The sequence below is a fragment of the Geotrypetes seraphini genome, chromosome 3 (assembly GCF_902459505.1).
Source record: "Geotrypetes seraphini chromosome 3, aGeoSer1.1, whole genome shotgun sequence".
Taxonomy (NCBI): domain Eukaryota; kingdom Metazoa; phylum Chordata; class Amphibia; order Gymnophiona; family Dermophiidae; genus Geotrypetes; species Geotrypetes seraphini.
This window is the reverse complement of record NC_047086.1, coordinates 393,244,616-393,264,427: the sequence shown is the minus strand read 5'-3', so window position 1 is coordinate 393,264,427 and position 19,812 is coordinate 393,244,616. Positions and strand designations below refer to the sequence as shown.

The window sequence follows — 19,812 nt, the reverse complement described above, 5'->3', positions numbered from 1 at the left end:
GTTTTTTGCTTCGGGTTCTAGTATTTTTCTAGGGCCGGGGAGAATTAAAGAACAGCGGCTGTGGCTCAGCTGGCGAGCTGTGGGGACATTTTCCTTCTGGTATTTCTCCTCTGCATTTTCCAACAGCATTTGGGTATGTTAGTTGTTACTCCTGTTCGGAGTATTGTTTTCTTTCTGTTTTCCAATTCTTGGTTCTGCTTGGCTATTCGGCAGACTGAGGTAAATAGAGAAGGGAGTATATTATATACTGTCTCACAGTTTTGTTTTCAGTCTCCACCTGCTGGTCATGATTGGATATATACCCATTTGTAAAGATTAACCTCTACTGGTCTGGAGAAGCTAAAAGAAAGTAAATTAGCAGGTAAGAACCTAATTTCTCCTTAGTGAACATTGTTGGTGGCGCTGTGGAGAACGGGGCACTTATCATATTAGGTGGCAATGCCCCATAGCTTTGAGATATTGAATCATGATATTTGCGTGGTTGACTGAAATATGTGGAACCCAGGTTAAAGGGGACTTGGGCTGTGGTCTTTTGAATTGTCCACCAGAGAGGGTACTGACTAAATATCATAGACTAATTGCTCTGGTAGTAACAGCGGCCAGATTAGTGCTGGCTTCGGCCTGGAAACAGCCGGTACTCCCCACTAAGTGTCAGGTACAGCTTAAAGTAGACTGTGGGCAACATGTCGAAACTTACAGCACTGCGCTTCAATAGGCTACCAGTGTTTCTGAAAGTATGGAACCCTTATATCCAATGGTGTGTTCATTTGGGTTGATTCTTTATACATATATTCCCTGACCTCTGACCAACACTGTTACTCTCAGGCTTATAGTGGGTGGGGGGGAGGGGTCATTATGGGTGTACATAAAGGTGTTCTGAGTGCACTGTACTAAAGCGTTAGTGTACAGATAATTAGCACTTTCACCTACGGACAACTTGTATGCTCTGTATTGCACTGTTTGTGAGTTGTTGGTTTTTTTTGTTTATAATAAGCTATAAAAAATGCCAACATTAGTTAAAGTTCTGCGTACAATTCAGCATGGTGCCTACTGATGCCTACACACAAAGTAGGCATAGGGTCGGAGAAAAGGTGTGGTACGACTTAGGTATCGTTAGGCATCTGTGTTAGGTGGCGGTAAGTTAGACCAGGAAAACCCTGGCCTAATATACTGGTGCCTAGCAACACCTAAGTAGAGTAAGGTCCCTTTAAGTGCGATTCTATAAACGACGCCTAACTAAGATTGACGTGTGGTAGGTTCCATTTCCAAAGGCACCTACCAATTTAGGCACCGTTTATAGAATCATGCCCAAAATGTGTCAGGTAGCCAAAGACATACAAGGGTGGTCCAGTAAAATACAGCCAAATGCTGGACAAAATAGTAGAACCAAAAAAGTTCGGAAAAAAACCCTTAAAACACTCCCACAAAAATACAGTGGGAATGACCAAATAGATGAAACAGAGTGGTAGTTGTCAAATTTTATTGGTAGTGCTCAATGGCACAGCGAGGGTGAGAGGCTCTGCTCCCTCCATCCCATCTGCTCCTTCCTCGCCCCTTCCTGCTGCACGCACCTCTTCCCTTCCCCCGTGCCTCTTTAACGTTCCCAGCATAAGCTGCAACCCCGAGCTGCTGCTCACGCCAGCATCGGCGCTTCCTCTGACATCACTTCCTAGGCGCAGGTCAAGAAATGACGTTAGAGGAAGAGCCGATATTGGCGTGAGCAACAGTTTGGGGTTACTGCTTGTGCCGGGAACGTTAAAGAGGTATGGGGAAGAGGTGTGCATGGTAGTATGGAGGGGCAGGGAGCACGGGGTGGAGAGAAGGACGAGTGCCAGCACCCCTACCAAGATGGCACCCAGGGCAGACCACCCCACCCCCTTACTATGCCACTGGTAGTGCTCGGTTTCCACGATAGATTGAAATACAAAAACTTGATTGGAGGTGAAACATAGAAACATAGAAATTGACGGCAGATAAGGGCCACGGCCCATCCAGTCTGCCCACCCTAATGACCCTCCCCTACCTTTACCTTGTGAATAGATCCCACGTGTCGATCCCATTTGGCCTTAAAATCAGGCACGCAGCTGGCCTCAATCACCTGAAGTGGAAGACTATTCCAGCGATCAACCACCCTTTCAGTAAAAAAGAACTTCCTGGTGTCACCTCGCAGTTTCCCGCCTCTGATTTTCCACGGATGACCTCTTGTTGCCGTGGGACCCCTGAAAAAGAAGATATCTTCCTCTGTCTTGACTCTGCCTGTGAGATATTTGAACGTCTCGATCATGTCTCCCCTCTCTCTGCGCTCCTCGAGTGAGTATAGCTGCAATTTTTCCAGCCGTTCCTCGTACGGGAGATCCTTGAGTCCCGAGACCATCCGAGTGGCCATTCTCTGGACCGACTCCATCCTCAGCACGTCCTTGCGATAATGCGGCCTCCAAAATTGCACACAGTACTCCAGGTGGGGCCTCACCATGGATCTATACAATGGCATAATGACCTCCGGCTTACGGCTGACGAAACCCCTGCGTATGCAGCCCATGATTTGTCTTGCCTTAGATGAAGCCTTCTCCACTTGATTGGCAGCTTTCATGTCCTCACTGACGATCACCCCTAAGTCTCGCTCTGCTACTGTTCTTGTTAGGATCTCACCATTAAGGGTATAAGTCCTGCATGGATTTTGGCTACCCAAGTGCATAACTTTGCATTTTTTGGCATTGAAACTGAGTTGCCAGGTCCTAGACCAGCGCTCCAGTAGGAGTAGATCGTGCATCATGTCGGGCATTGAGTTTTTGTCCGTTGTGCTTTTGCCCACTACATTGCTTAGCTTGGCGTCATCGGCGAATAATGTTATTTTACCTCGGAGCCCTTCTGTCAAGTCACTTATGAAGATATTGAACAGGATCGGGCCCAAGACCGAGCCTTGGGGCACTCCACTGATCACCTCTGTCATTTCAGAGGGGGTGCCGTTTACCATAACCCTTTGAAGCCTACCTCCAAGCCAGTTCCCAACCCATTTTGTCAATGTCTCGCCCAATCCTATAGAACTCATTTTACTTAGCAACCTGCGGTGTGGTACACTGTCGAATGCTTTGCTAAAGTCCAGGTACACGATGTCCAAGGACTCCCCAACATCTAGCTTCCTCGTCACCCAGTCAAAGAAGCTGATCAGGTTGGATTGGCAGGATCTCCCCTTAGTAAATCCATGTTGACGGGGATCCTGCAGGTTCTCCTCATCAAGGATTGTGTCTAATTGGTGTTTGATTAAGGTTTCCATTAGTTTGCTCAATACTGATGTGAGACTCACCGGTCTATAGTTTGCTGCCTCAATTTTTGAGCCTTTCTTGTGAAGTGGAATGACGTTAGCCGTCCTCCAGTCCAATGGGACGCTGCCTGTACTAAGGGAGAGGTTGAAGAGCACGGACAGCGGTTCCGCCAATACATCACTCAACTCCCTGAGCACCCTGGGGTGTAGGTTGTCAGGCCCCATAGCCTTGTTAACCTTGAGCCTTGACAGTTCATCGTAGACACTGCTGGGTGTAAACTTGAAATTATTAAATGGGTCAGCCGAGCTAACCCTTGTCTGTAGCTGAGGGCCTTGCCCCGGCGCTTCTCGGGTGAAGACTGAGCAGAAATATTCATTTAATAGTTGTGCCTTTTCCGAGTCTTTTTCCACATATTCACCGTCTGGTTTCCTAAGACGTACTATCCCTCCCGAGTTTTTTCTTCTGTCACTGATGTACCTGAAGAATGATTTATCTCCCTTCTGGATGTTCTTTGCTAGAGACTCTTCCATGTGGAATTTAGCCTCCCTGACTGCAGTTTTGACGGCTTTAGACTTGGTCAGGTATTCTGCTCTAGAGTCTTGTTTCCCTGATTGTTTGTAAGAGATGAATGCTTTTTTCTTCTTCTTGATGAGGTCTGAGATCTCCGCGGTGAACCACTGTGGCTTATTGTTCATACGCCGTTTACTTACTAATTTAACATAGCGGTTTGTCGCTTCCTGTATGGTGGCTTTCAGAGTCGACCACATTTCTTCTACGCTATTGGTTTCTGCTTGGCTTTGTAGCACCTGGTGAACAAATTCTCTCATGTTCTGGAAGTTTGTGTCCTTGAATTTGAGGACCTTGGTCAGTGTGGTAGGTTTAGTGAAGCCTTTCCTAAGATTGAACCATATCATGTTGTGGTCGCTGGAGGCCAATGTTTCTCCCACCAAGACTTCTGTGACACTTTCCCCATTGGTGAGTAACAGGTCCAGTATTGCCTGATCCCTTGTTGGGTCCAGCACCTAGCAGGCTGCCGTCAGTTTCCGCAGCAAGTTCCCTCTGCTGCGGTCCCGCCTCTCTGACGTCAGGAGTGGGACCATGGCAGAAGGAATGTGCTGCGGAGACTAACGGCAGCCTGCTAAGTTCGCGCTGAGGCTGCCGTAATTAGCTTTAAAGGGGGGAATCCAGAGGGGTGTGGGGAGAAGCCGAGGAAAACAGCCTCAATCCTGGTCCACAGTCCGTGAGGCTCAGCGGAGGGAAGGAGAGAAGGGGGCTGGGGCAGTGCAAATTTTTTGGGAGGCCACGGCCCCTGTGGTCCCCCCTGTTCTGATGCCTATGGTCTCAAGTAAGTAGCACAAATAACAGGAAGACCAGCCCCCCAGAGCTTTCTTTCTCCACCAGCCCACTCCTGGTCATTCCCAGAAGTTACAGTTGAACAAAATTATTGAGTCTATGTGTAAACATGATTTAATGGCTTTTGCTATATATCCTGCATTTTTGCTGGTCATCTTTTATGTTTCTTTAGCATCTTCTCCAGACTAGTTCAGAATGTGCAAGTGTTGGGTCCATCAGCCTTCAAATGGATATAATTGGAAGCTCTACACTATAAGGCAGTGGTCTCAAACTCAAACCCTTTGCAGGGCCATATTTTTGATTTGTAGGTACTTAGAAGGCCTCAGAAAAAATAGTTAATGTCTTATTAAAGAAATAACAATTTTGCATGAGGTACAACTCTTTATAGTTTTTAAGTCTTTCCTTTTGGCTAAGTCTTAATAATAATATTGTCATTTATAGCTAAAGAGACATATGATCAAGAAACGGTTTTATTTTACTTTTGTGATTATGATAAACATACCGAGGGCCTCAAAATAGTACCTGGCGGGGTGTGAGTTTGAGACCACTGTTATTAGGGCACTATGCAGCTGTAATAGTTCAGTATTTTTCTATCTCAAGCAGGTGGAGGATGGCTCTGTGCGGCTTCTGGCTGGTTGGCTGAAGTCTGCTCCTGGTCCAGTAAATTAACTGTTTACAAATAGAGCAAAGGGGTAGTTCTTAGAGGTAGTTCTTATAGTTAGGGGCATAGCCAGTCGTCTCTGGATCCCTCCCCTATTTCCCCCCTCCTTCCTTTCCTTCAGTCTGGCAGTGTTGCAGACATTTTTTTTTTTTTTTAACTGAATGTCTTGAACTTTGCTTTTTTGCAGGGAGAGATTTTGATATGCCGCCTGCTGGCACAGGAAAGAAGAAAGCAATAACATGCAAAGACTCTCCTGAAAGGCCATCTGTAGGAGGTGAGCAGGAATACCACAGAGAACACAGGGGTATGCAGAGGCTCTTCGGAAAGCTCATCGCTAGCAGGAGTACTGCAGGGAATACGGAGGGGGGGTATAGCGGCTTTTCAGAAAGCCCATCACGATCTAACATTCCCTTAGGTCCATACAGCTTGATCAGACTAATGATTCACTGGTGTTTTATTTTTACTTAAAATATTTATTACTTCCCCCTCCCCCATTCGCGGTTTCAACACTCGCGATTTCACATATTTGCAATTTTGGGGGGGAGGGGGAAACCCCCCCAATGGTATAGCACCTTCCCGCCTCTCTCCAGCCTTCCCCCCAGCATCCTGGCCTTACCTGGTGGTCTAGCGAGCTTTTGGGGCAGGAGCGATCTTCCTACGCTCCTGCCTCGTGTAGAACGCCAATAGGAAATGGCTGCCGTGAGCTCCCGTCGTAGTCTCGAGAGACTACGGGAACTCACGGCAGTCATTTCCTATTGGCGATCTACACGGGGCAGGAGCGTAGGAAGATCGCTCCTGCCCCGAAAGCCCACTAGACCACCAGGTAAGGCCAGGGTGTCGAGGGAAGGGCAGGAGGGAGGTGGGGGTGGGTCAGAGTCGGACGAGAAGATATTTGCGATTTTTCCCTATTCGCGGTCCGGCTCTGCCCCTATCACCCGTGAATACCGAGGGAGAAGTGTATATCCCACACAACCCAAAATCTATGTGGAGTACATAAAAATATAATCAAACATAAATCTAATACAATATACAAAAATAAGAACACATCTCATAACAAACTTCAAAAATCATCAAATCTTTTTCCTTTTAAAAAAAAATTCTTCTTCAAAATAATATGCCTTCAAGAATTTCCTAAATCTTAAAAATGACTCTTTATAGCGAATGTGTCAAGAAGAGAATTACACAATTGAGGGCCTGCTACCGAAAAGACGTGTGCACGAACTGGCATCTTATGGATACACCAAAGCGAAGACACTTCCAACAAATGCTTAAATTGAGGTCATAAAGAACGCGAGAGAACTTAAGGTGCTGCTAAATTAGCCACCGCCAAAGGTAGATCCTGATGTAAAACTTTAGACAATAAAACCACAATCGGTAGCTGATGCAAATCAATAAGTAATGGGGACACATGTTCCCTACAGGAAATATCCCTAATCACAGGTGCCTCTGCATTCTGGGCTATCTGCAAGACCTTAATTGCCTTCTGAGGGAACCCACCCAAAAGAGCATTGCAGTAGTCCAGGTGCAGCAGCACAAAACACTGCATAACCCATCTAAAATTTGTCACAGAGAGTAGATCTCGAAGTCTCAAAACCAGCCGTATTTTAAAAAATGCTGTCTTCATAATAACCATGGCAATATGATTCCTAAAAGGCAAAGAGTCCATTAGTATTCCTAAACTCTTAATCACAGCCTGAATGGAAATCTGCTGCTTCTATTTGTACCTAAGAAAGTGACCATTACCTTATGCGTGTCAGATTGCTGGGGGAGGGGATCAACTGTATCAATGGTTTAAACAACTGTATCAATGGTATTATACTCTAGTTAGATTGAGGGGGGGGTGAGACTCAGGGTTTCAACTTTTAGGGGCATTATAGAACGTCCTTTTCAGCAAGCTTCCTGCGAGGTGAGATGCGTGGGAGCATTGCTCCGCCCCTCCCTTACAACAGCGGGAGACTCGAGTCCATAAAAGAAGGCTCAGAACGGCGTGCAGCCATTTTGCTGCCCTTTTCAGCAAGCTTCCAGGCTTCCAGCGAGGTGAGGTGCGTGGGAGCACTGCTCCGCCCCTCCCTTACAACAGCGGGAGACTCGGGTCCATAAAAGAAGGCTCCGAACGGCGTGCAGCCTTTTTGCTGCCCTTTTCAGCAAGCTTCCAGGCTTCCAACGAGGTGAGGTGCGTGGGAGCACTGCTCCGCCCCTCCTTTACAACAGCGGGAGACTCGGGTCCATAAAAGAAGGCTCCGAACGGCGTGCAGCCTTTTTGCTGCCCTTTTCAGCAAGCTTCCAGCGAGGTGAGGTGCGTGGGAGCACTGCTCCGCCCCTCCCTTACAACAGCGGGAGACTCGGGTCCATAAAAGAAGGCTCCGAACGGCGTGCAGCCTTTTTGCTGCCCTTTTCAGCAGGCTTCCAGGGAGGTGAGGTGCGTGGGAGCACTGCTCCGCCCCTCCCTTACAACAGCGGAAGACTCGGGTCCATAAAAGAAGGCTCCGAACGGCGTGCAGCCTTTTTGCTGCCCTTTTCAGCAAGCTTCCAGGCTTCCAGCGAGGTGAGGTGCGTGGGAGCACTGCTCCGCCCCTCCTTTACAACAGCGGGAGACTCGGGTCCATAAAAGAAGGCTCCGAACGGCGTGCAGCCTTTTTGCTGCCCTTTTCAGCAAGCTTCCAGCGAGTTGAGGTGCGTGGGAGCACTGCTCCGCCCCTCCCTTACAACAGCGGGAGACTCGGGTCCATAAAAGAAGGCTCCGAACGGCGTGCAGCCTTTTTGCTGCCCTTTTCAGCAAGCTTCCAGGCTTCCAGCGAGGTGAGGTGCGTGGGAGCACTGCTCCGCCCCTCCCTTACAACAGCGGGAGACTCGGGTCCATAAAAGAAGGCTCCGAAAGGAGTTCAGCCTTTTTGCTGCCCTTTTCAGCAAGCTTCCAGGCTTCCAGCGAGGTGAGGTGCGTGGGAGCACTGCTCCGCCCCTCCCTTACAACAGCGGGAGACTCGGGTCCATAAAAGAAGACTCCGAACGGCGTGCAGCCTTTTTGCTGCCCTTTTCAGCAAGCTTCCAGCGAGGTGAGGTGCGTGGGAGCACTGCTCCGCCCCTCCCTTACAACAGCGGGAGACTCGGGTTCATAAAAGAAGGCTCCGAACGGCGTGCAGCCTTTTTGCTGCCCTTTTCAGCAAGCTTCCAGCGAGGTGAGGTGCGTGGGAGCACTGCTCCGCCCCTCCCTTACATCAGCGGGAGACTCGGGTCCATAAAAGAAGGCTCCGAACGGCGTGCAGCCTTTTTGCTGCCCTTTTCAGCAAGCTTCCAGGCTTCCAGCAAGGTGAGGTGCGTGGGAGCACTGCTCCGCCCCTCCCTTACAACAGCGGGAGACTCGGGTCCATAAAAGAAGGCTCCGAACGGCATGCAGCCTTTTTGCTGCCCTTTTCAGCAAGCTTCCAGGCTTCCAGCGAGGTGAGGTGCGTGTGAGCACTGCTCCGCCCCTCCCTTACAACAGCGGGAGACTCGGGTCCATAAAAGAAGGCTCCGAACGGCGTGCATCCTTTTTGCTGCCCTTTTCAGTAAGCTTCCAGGCTTCCAGCGAGGTGAGGTGCGTGGGAGCACTGCTCCGCCCCTCCCTTAGAACAGCTGGGAGACTCGGGTCCATAAAAGAAGGCTCCGAACGGCGTGCAGCCTTTTTGCTGCCCTTTTCAGCAAGCTTCCAGGCTTCCAGCGAGGTGAGGTGCGTGGGAGCACTGCTCCGCCCCTCCCTTACAACAGCGGGAGACTCGGGTCCATAAAAGAAGGCTCCAAACGGCGTGCAGCCTTTTTGCTGCCCTTTTCAGCAATCTTCCAGCGAGGTGAGGTGCGTGGGAGCACTGCTCCGCCCCTCCCTTACAACAGCGGGAGATTCGGGTCCATAAAAGAAGGCTCTGAACGGCGTGCAGCCTTTTTGCTGCCCTTTTCAGCAAGCTTCCAGGCTTCCAGCGAGGTGAGGTACGTGGGAGCACTGCTCCGCCCTCCCTTACAACAGCGGGAGACTCGGGTCCATAAAAGAAGACTCCGAACGGCGTGCAGCCTTTTTGCTGCCCTTTTCAGCAAGCTTCCAGCGAGGTGAGGTGCGTGGGAGCACTGCTCCGCCCCTCCCTTACAACAGCGGGAGACTCGGGTTCATAAAAGAAGGCTCCGAACGGCGTGCAGCCTTTTTGCTGCCCTTTTCAGCAAGCTTCCAGCGAGGTGAGGTGCGTGGGAGCACTGCTCCGCCCCTCCCTTACATCAGCGGGAGACTCGGGTCCATAAAAGAAGGCTCCGAACGGCGTGCAGCCTTTTTGCTGCCCTTTTCAGCAAGCTTCCAGGCTTCCAGCAAGGTGAGGTGCGTGGGAGCACTGCTCCGCCACTCCCTTACAACAGCGGGAGACTCGGGTCCATAAAAGAAGGCTCCGAACGGCATGCAGCCTTTTTGCTGCCCTTTTCAGCAAGCTTCCAGGCTTCCAGCGAGGTGAGGTGCGTGTGAGCACTGCTCCGCCCCTCCCTTACAACAGCGGGAGACTCGGGTCCATAAAAGAAGGCTCCGAACGGCGTGCATCCTTTTTGCTGCCCTTTTCAGCAAGCTTCCAGCGAGGTGAGGTGCGTGGGAGCACTGCTCCGCCCCTCCCTTACAACAGCGGGAGACTCGGGTCCATAAAAGAAGGCTCCGAACGGCGTGCAGCCTTTTTGCTGCCCTTTTCAGCAAGCTTCCAGGCTTCCAGCGAGGTGAGGTGCGTGGGAGCACTGCTCCGCCCCTCCCTTAGAACAGCGGGGAGACTCGGGTCCATAAAAGAAGGCTCCGAACGGCGTGCAGCCTTTTTGCTGCCCTTTTCAGCAAGCTTCTAGGCTTCCAGCGAGGTGAGGTGCGTGGGAGCACTGCTCCGCCCCTCCCTTACAACAGCGGGAGACTCGGGTCCATAAAAGAAGGCTCCAAACGGCGTGCAGCCTTTTTGCTGCCCTTTTCAGCAAGCTTCCAGCGAGGTGAGGTGCGTGGGAGCACTGCTCCGCCCCTCCCTTACAACAGCGGGAGATTCGGGTCCATAAAAGAAGGCTCCGAACGGCGTGCAGCCTTTTTGCTGTCCTTTTCAGCAAGCTTCCAGGCTTCCAGCGAGGTGAGGTACGTGGGAGCACTGCTCCGCCCTCCCTTACAACAGCGGGAGACTCGGGTCCATAAAAGAAGGCTCCGAACGGCGTGCAGCCTTTTTGCTGCCCTTTTCAGCAAGCTTCCAGGCTTCCAGCGAGGTGAGGTGCGTGGGAGCACTGCTCCGCCCCTCCCTTACAACAGCGGGAGACTCGGGTCCATGAAAGAAGGCTCCGAACGGCGTGCAGCCGTTCGGCGTGCCAACGAAGGCGCACGACAAAGGCGTGTGCGCCTTTGTGAGCGCCTTTGTGAGGTGCCTCTTCAACCCATCGTGTGACCGTCGAAAGCCTTCCTGCCTGTGCAGGATCAATCCGGCTGGTCCTACCCGCTACAGCGTTTGATCCTCTCTTCAGCCCTGAGGTCCGCCGAAAGACTCTCCTCCCCCAGTGATTATACAAAACAGAGGAAAGAGGAAGCTATCCTCCATCTTGTTCCTCCTCCCCCCTTCATTGTTCTAAGTTCCTCTTGCCCCCTCCCAATCTGAAATTTGTTAGACATAAATTATCAGTTCCTAAATCGCATCCATTATCAGGATCCTGCCCATTTCCTTCACGGTAATAGCTAGACGCTATACTGTACTATACTCTTTCCTAGGATCTTGCCTAAGCGCACCCTTTGTTACTCTGCTAGATACTATATTGTTCAGCAGCCAAATTTGTATCTCATTGTACTTCATTGTATTTCATTGTATATCACTGGAAACTGTTAGATGCCAAACTGTACTCTTTCCTAGGTAAGTGCCTGAACTCACTCTCTGTCTCCCTGCTCCCCACTAGCTCATCTAAGTCCCTGCCCTGGCTTCCTGACAGTGCAGCCTTCCCTTGCTAAACCCCTCCGGTTAAGTCCCCCCTTCATATGACTCTGCAAGGAAAATTTTATGGTTCTCCTTGCTCCTGCGTTGTCCTCTAATCCAGTGGTTCCCAACCCTGTCCTAGAGGAACACCAGGCCAATTGGGTTTTCAGGCTAGCCCTAATGAATATGCATGAAGCAAATTTGCATGCCTATCACTTCCATCATATGCAAATCTCTCTCATGCATATTCATTAGGGCTAGCCTGAAAACCCGATTGGCCTGGTGTTCCTCCAGGACAGGGTTGGGAATCACTGCTCTAATCGCTTAGTTCCATTTCCGATAAACGTTTAAAAAAAAAAAAAAAACCCTGACACCCTTTTCACACCCTGCTCCTGTTTTTTTGCCTCTACTTGATTCCGTGCTGTCCTTCAGTTCAATCAACATCCTAGTCATTAAACTAGTACCCAGACTCTCCCCAACTGTCGCTAAGCCTCTCCCCTGCTTAGCAAGTTGTTCACACACGATCCAAACAAGTCCTGCCTCCCAGCTTAAAAGGCTCCCCAAGTTTCACCATGAAGCCTCCCTTCTGGCTCCTTTTTCTCCTTCTCTGCTCTTCTCTTAAGACCACCCTCTGCCTGAAACCTCCCTCCCCCAATCTACTAGACTCCCCAAATGTCACTAATATCTGCCCCGGCCTCAAAATTCCCACCCTGATGCGCACCAGAAGTCACTCCTATAAACAAAAACCCCGCAAAGCCAACCTCGCCTCTCTAAAGCCGGTGCCCCCCGCCAACCTTCCCAACCACGCCCTTGACTCTCTTACCCCAGTCCTGACACTTTACTGCAACGCCAGATCCGTATGCAACAAGACCCAAATTTTGAAAGACCTTCTCGCAGATTCTGATCATGGATTCTTCTGCATCACGGAGTCCTGGATCGCTAAAGACGATCTATTTACACAAAACGAGCTTTGCCCCCAGGGCTACCAAGGCCTCTTTTCTCCTAGATTAAACCGAAAAGGAGGCGGCCTGGCACTCCTCTACAAATCTTTCTTTGATGTACAGCTTCTCAAAAAGGGCAGCCACCCCTCACTAGAATACATGTTAGCCTCAGTCAATGATGAGCTCCATCTACGCCCACTGGGTATCTTATTACTATATCGCCCGCTCACCCCCTGGAGCAATTCCTTCGAACTTGTCTTCGAGACCATATCTAACGCGTTCCTCAAGTTCCAAAGACTACTGATCATCGGAGATATCAATCTCCACCTTGACGACACCACCAGCAAAGATGTATCCGAATTCAATAACTTCCTTACCTCTCTTGGCTTCTCCCCCCTGCCTCCTCTCCAACCCATGAAAAAGGCCACACACTAGACCTCATCAGCTTCCTCGATCTCACGGCTTACAAAACTTCAACCGATGACACCCGTTGGGACCACATTCCCTGGTCCGACCACTTCTTAGGAGCCTTCTGTCTCCCCATTTTCATGTCACACCTTGGAACCTCACCCCATACCTCTAAGTCCATCACTTTCCGCAAAAAAATTTCAAGTGATCAATTCTGGTCCAAATTTCTCGACAATCTCCCATCCAATCCTAAGCCAGCAGATTCAGCAACCAACTGGCACAACTGGATCACTCTCTCAGAATCCACCTACCACTCTCTCGCCCCGCTTTCCACAAAAACCATCTCATACTCCCGTAAGGCCCCCTGGTACCTCCCATACCACAGGGTACTAAAACAAAAATGTCGATCTCTGGAACGCATCTGGAAAAAATCTAAATCCCCCACTGACAAACAAACCTGGAGAGTCAACATTAAGTTCTACAACAATATACTCAAAAAAGCAAGGAAAAACTTCTATGGTGACAAGATCTCCAGATCAAACAACCAGAATAGTATGCTGTTCAACATCTGGCACTCCTTAACTCCTAATACCAACCCTTCCACACTTCCCTCCTCCCCATCAGCCGATGTACTAGCAAACTTCTTCAATGGAAAGGTCACCTCCTTAAGAAGCTCCTTCCCACCCGCAGTCTCCTACAACTCTCTGGTGTCCGCCACCCCCAATCCAACCCTAAATGTCTCCATCCCTATCCCAGTCAACAGATCCTGGACTGCCTTTGAGCAAGTATCTGAATCGCAGGTCCTTAAGCTCTGCCTGAAACTGAAATCCTGCAACTGCACCTTGGACCCATTCCCATCCTATCTATTTGAGAAAATACCCGCACAGGCCATCTCATCTCTCACCAAACTCATAAATTCTGCCCTATTATCAGGCCTCTTCTCCCCAGAAATGGGACACATTGCATTGACCCCCCTACTGAAAAAAGCTGACCTAGATCCCTCCATTCCATCCAGTTATCGCCCAATATCAAATATTCCTCTCCTGACCAAACTGCTAGAGTCCATCGTCTCCTCCCAACTCTCATCCTACCTGGAAAGATTCTCTATTCTCCTACCCTATCAATACGGCTTCAGACCCAACTTCAGTACTGAATCCCTCCTGGCCTCCCTAATCTCGAAGACTCAACAACTTCACTCTCATAAAAAATTTGCCGTTCTCCTTCAATTCGACCTCTCTGCAGCCTTTGACGTTGTCCATCATGACATCCTAATCTTCTAACTCTCCGAGATAGGCATTAGCTCCACAGTCCTTGACTGGTTCTCGAACTTCTTACGTTCTCGCTCTTACACCGTTACCAAGAATGGCACCTCATTCTCCCCATGGAAACCAACATGTGGAGTCCCACAAGGTTCCCCCCTATCTCCTATCCTCTTCAACATTTATATGTCTTCCCTGAATCTCCTCCACCTATCCTCCCTAGAAATACTTTACACTTACGCCGACGATATCCTGGTCCTCCTCGAGACCGACGCGAACCTCACCAATCTCGCAGCAAACATCTCCTCATGCATAACCAACCTTCAATCCTGGGCCCTCACTGTACAAATGAAACTGAATGAGTCCAAAACGAAACTACTTTGGCTCGGCCCTAAACTAGGCCAACTACCCACCTCCATCCCATTGTCCACAGGCTCCTCTCTACAGTTGGAGTTCTCTAGCAAAGTTCTGGGCATTACCATTGACTCCTCACTATCCTTCAACGACCACCTCAACTCCCTGATAAAAAAATGCTTTTGCAGCCTTCACATGCTGAGGAAAGTGAGGTCCTGCTTCCACCAAAAACACTTTGCCGTCCTCGTACAATCCATCATCCTCTCCAGACTGGATTACTGCAATTCCATTTACCTAAGCTTAACTAAGAAAAGCCTCCATAGACTCCAACTAATCCAGAACACCGCGGCTAAGCTTATCTTCTCTAAAAGTAAATTTGACCATGTCTCACCACTCCTGTCCAAGCTCCACTGGCTTCCTGTTATCTCCAGGGTCCACTTTAAATGTGCCTGCCTAACCTTCAAGATACTTCACGGCATTCTTCCTCCTCTTATTCCTCTATCCTGGAATTCCTCAAATCCAATTTCCACTAGATCCTCGCAAAAACTAAAATTGTCCTACCCCTCCTTAAAAGGCATCTCCCTCGTTGGTAAACTTGGGTCCTCCCTCCCCTTCAGAATCACTCAGCTCTGGAATAGTCTCTCTTCCCCTCTCCGTAACTTGAGCTCCCTTCTACTATTCCGTAAGCATCTGAAGACCTGGCTCTTCTCCAAAATGTAACCTTTTCCCCTCCCTGGTACTCTTAGCCCTAACTTCTCTTCTTACTTACTTATATATTTCCATTGGAGTTCCGTTCTATCCCAAACCATGTAAACCGTGTCGAGCTCCACTTGTGGAGATGATGCGGTATATAAACCCAAGATTTAGTTTAGTTTAGTTAGTCCTGCCATTTAAGAGGGAGTGGATCACTGAAATAGGTGGAATCTGTTCTTTGAAATATGTGGGTACTTGTTTCCCATCCTGTGTATATTAAACCTATACCTGATTTTATTTACTGTTTTATTTTTTTAATATTGTATTTTATACTCCCCTCTTCCCTAATGTATTAATGTCTAGTAGTGTTTTATGTGATGTATGTGGATTTTATTATTTTTATTCGATTTGTTATTTGCTGTAAATTGCATCGAAATATGATTTTGCGATCAAATCAAAGAATTTATTAAACTTGAAACTTGATCACTAAGCCCCATTACAGTAAACTGTAGTGATTGTAGAAAAGTCTTGACCTTCTTTGACCAAAATGAGCCACTCCCTTCAAATACTGAACTCACCAAGCTGGAATGGAGGTGTTACGTATGGGACAAACCATATCTAAGAGTGCACCCATCTGCTAGGATGTGTCCGTGTATGTGTCCAACCAAATGTATGGAGAGTCAAGGGAACCTGTATATAGCAGTAAAGGGGGATGCAACTTTACATGTAGCAGACATCATGTGTATTTTAAGAGATGTTAGTATGGAAGTATCTTAATAATCAATATAACCTGGAGTTCCTATGCTTCCAAGCAGACTTCCTAGGACATCAAGCCTCATTGTGGTATAAATTGATATCTGGATACTTGAATAAAAAACCAAAATGTGGTCTTAGAGACATTTGGAGCATTGAGATTAAGCATCAGATTTCTGCATCTCAGTGGCCATGAATTTGGTCTTGGAGAATGGATGTACAATGTCAGCATCTATGAGGCAAACTTGGTTTTTTTTGTTGCATAGAGCGTTTTGGACCCCTTTTCGTTTACAAAAGTTAGATAGCTCTAAATCTAATAGATGGCACTATAATCTGGAACCAGGGACATTGGATCATCTACTTTATTATTGTCCCTGTATTAAGTTATTTTGGAATTCAATTTGGACTCAAGTAAATTCTCTATTGGAAAACCATGTTGCGCTTTCCTATGATACTGTTTTATTTGGAATGATTATGAGGAAAAAGAGTCAAATATCATACAACAATAAACTTTTATTAATTTTACCAAAAATTACAATAATCTTAATTACACATTCTGGTGGAATTCGTTACGTCATATTTTTAAGATGGAAAGAGCAATAGCGTTGCAAAAAGGGAATTATAATAACTTCGCAAAGATTTGGGGGCCATTGGAAAATTATTGTAATGAATAGGCATCATTTTTATTCCTTTTTTAGATTTATTATATGCACACTCAGGGGGGAGGCAGGATTTAGGGAGGAAATTTTTATAACTATGTTTATAATAATAGTATAATATATTTTATATAGAATAATTGATGAAGGGTGGGTGGGTAGGGTTTTATCATTATGGTCTATTAGATTTTATGTGTTAGATTTTATAGTGCTATATTGGAATCAATTTATGATATATTTCTGTGTACTTGTTTGATTTAAAAATGAATAAAGAATTAAAAAAAAAAAAAAAAAAGATGTTAGTTTTGAGGGTATACTGTATGTGTGATTAAACACCACTGGCGTCTTCCGAGTATGCACTCAAGCCAAACTGCTATTAATACTAATTATTTCTGCAGTGCTATAAGGTTTACACAGCAAGACAGAGGAGATAAATCTAGTGTTGGAGAGAATAAATTAAACTAAGTGAATCTTTAGTGATAAATGGAGTAGCAAGAAATCCAGTGGCCAAAGACAACCATAAAAGCAGGTTTTGCTGCAGATTTAGTGACCTGAAACCCTGCCCCCCCCCCCCGCCCCCCCCCCCCCCAAGCAACTTCCCAAACCTCAGGAGCACTACTGCACAAATTCAAAGGCTGGGAGGTTTTTTGTTTTACTTGGTATTCTACATTTGTATTTTAGATCAGTGAGAGTGCCCTATGGTTAGCATCACATTTCCAAGGTCTCCAATTTTTGTAAGTTCACAGCAACAGTGGCCTGTGTCCTGACCCCATGGATTGTTCCTTCATCCCCCAGCCTGACAGAACTACAGTTATAAGTATGAAAAAGAAGATGTATGATTTTTAATAACAGACTTATTTTTTTTTTCTAGACCCCAAAAGTGAGCCCAAGAAGTGTAAAGGGACGGTAGCAGCAAATAAAAAGGTGTTTTATGGGCCAGCCAAGGTAAATAATCTGGGTCTTTGTTCAGTTTTATTTTAGTGCAAGAACTTTTCAAACTACTTTTTCATTCTCATATCTCAAAGTTCTTCTAGTACCCAAGAACGTAAGAAAGGCATAATTGGATTTCTGTGATAATTAATTTCTAAATTGATACAATATCACAATCTGGGTGTTTTAAGTAAATTTCAGAACTAGACTGGAATGCAAAACATTTGAAATGAAGCTGACCAAGTACTTCAGAACCAGCAGAAACACACTTAAGCCCCGATTCTATAAAGTCCGCCTAAAGTTAGGTGCCAATATCAGCACCGATTCTATAAAACTTAGGCAACCATTATGGAATCATGCTCAGGCAGAGGCAGTGCTCAGCATCCTAACATTTAGGCGTCTCCAGTTTACGCCAGGATTTTCTATGTCTAAAGTTAGGCACCGATATCGGAGTCTTAACGGCACCTGATTTCACAAAGAGGCGCCCAACTCGAGAACACGCCCATGACCTGCCTCCTAACCACGCCCACTTTTAGTGTTTTATCCAATTGCCATACCCAGTCGTCCTACCGCTACCAATTGTGTAGGCCCTGACTTTTCTCCAAGCTCCCCTGACACCCCTCTGACATCCCCACACCCCCTCTCGACATCCCGCACACCCCCGAAAACCCTCTGACATTCACGCACACCCCTTCCGACACCCCACATACCCCCCAACATCCCTATAACATCCACACACACCCCCAACACTCCTCTGATGTCCTTATACCCCCCTCCCGACACCCACATACCCTTGACATCCCTCTGAGATCCCCACATCCCCTCTCCCTTTCACTGAAATGGCAGGAGGGATGCTGTTGCCTGAGGTCCTGAGCACCTTGACTGCATGGCATTGGAAGGTTTGCAGGTTTTCTAATTGTGTATTACATGTTTCCACTATTTATTATTTCTAAGGCACCATCAATATAGAGTGCTATGCAGTCAGGCAGTCTCAAGAAATTTGTCAATAAACTAAAGCAAATGTTTGGAAATCACCAATAGCATCCACAGGGTTGAGGCTGGCAAAAGACTGTTAACCATACCAAAGTGCTTTGAAGGGAGACCAAAAGTCCTCTCCCTCTCACCTTTCTTGATCTGCTTTTGTAAGTGAATGTCCTGAGGAATTCAAATACACATGTATACTTTCTGTCAAGTGCAAACATTATCTCAAACTTTGATTCCCGAAATGGCTGCTTGGAACCCACAGTTCTATTCATTTTCTTGCTTCCATCCATAGTTGGTTGGCTACATTATCCTGCTTCAGTTTTGCATGTAGTTTCTTCTGCCTTCAGCCATACCTATATTTCATTGTTAACATAGTGCACTGGATGCAGCTATCTGGGAAACTTTCTTTGTGTATTTCCCTTTTCTCTAGCCCATCCTCGGCATAGCCCTAGGACAGCCTGGCCCCGTCCGCTTTTAGCTCAGGCCCACTCAGCAGCGGCAGTGCATTAATTTAACTAGCAAAGATTCCCGAACCTCACCAGCTAAAGACGTTCTCAGCCCACCAAACCTCCAGGCTCGGATTTTCCACACGCTCAGTTCATGTGTGAGAACCGAGCATTCAAGGGTGCCAGTGTCGGTGGCTGGGAGCACTGCTGCTGATTGCCTCAGTGCTTTGATGGCAGACTGAGAATGTCTTCAGCAGATAGGGTTTGGGAATCCCAGCCACCTAAGTTTTGAATTTTTGTGGGTAGGGGGCAGGATAGAGAGTACATGCATCAGACCCACCCAGAAACTGCCTTCGACAGCGTGGCAGCAAAGTCATAGAGGTAAAGTAAAAGAAATACGATTCAAATGGAAACCAAGACTTCATAGAACCGAGACTGAGGGCCGTTGCCAGAGGATGTGGTAAGAGCAGATAGCGTAGCTGGTTTTAAGAAAGGTTTGGACAAGTTCCTGGAGGAAAAGTCCATAGTCTGTTATTAAGAAAGACACGGGGGAAGCCACTGCTTACTCTGGATCAGTAGCATGGAATGTTGCTACTCCTTGGGTTTTGGCCAGGTATTAGTGACCTGGATTGGCCACCGTGAGAACGGGCAACTGGGCTTGATGGACCATTGGTCTGACCCAGGAAGGCTATTCTTATGTACTTATGATACATCAGAGGGGATTTACTGGTGTAAATGACTAGCATAGAAATGTAGAAAAAGACGGCAGATAAGGGCTACGGCCCATCTAGTCTGCCCACCCCAATGACCCTCCCCTATTTATCTCTGTGCAGAGAAGATAAAAGCCTATAAGCTACAGAGCAGGGCCTGGCATTTATTTTCTGTTTTGGTGCTGTAACATATTTATATTTCTTTATTCAAAGGACCATAGCAAAGATACAACATAATGTCACCTATTATATGCAGTATGTAATAATGGTTTTCACACGATTTAATACCCGTGCTGAAACCATTACTGCATGCTGGGTCCAGGGGTTTGGAGACGTAATTGAGGGGCATTGTGCTTACCTCTTCATTGTTCTAAACCACCTAGAAAAGCAGAAAATTTGAGTTTTGGAGCTTCGATCCTCAGGAGGCTCCCCAATCTGCTACTCAGATGTGCATGTGGTAGAACTTACATTTGTACA

The 19,812-nt window shown here is 47.4% G+C and overlaps 1 protein-coding gene across 1 annotated transcript in view; it reads left to right on the top strand.

The window, feature by feature from the left end:
• Window positions 1–19,812, top strand: part of SLC4A1AP (solute carrier family 4 member 1 adaptor protein) — a 111,274-nt gene that overhangs the window by 75,251 nt on the left and 16,211 nt on the right. The window contains exons 11-12 of the mRNA XM_033936859.1: window positions 5,465–5,551; window positions 17,137–17,210. Of these exons, the coding sequence (XP_033792750.1) occupies window positions 5,465–5,551; window positions 17,137–17,210 (161 nt within the window). The remainder of the gene's footprint in view (window positions 1–5,464; window positions 5,552–17,136; window positions 17,211–19,812) is intronic.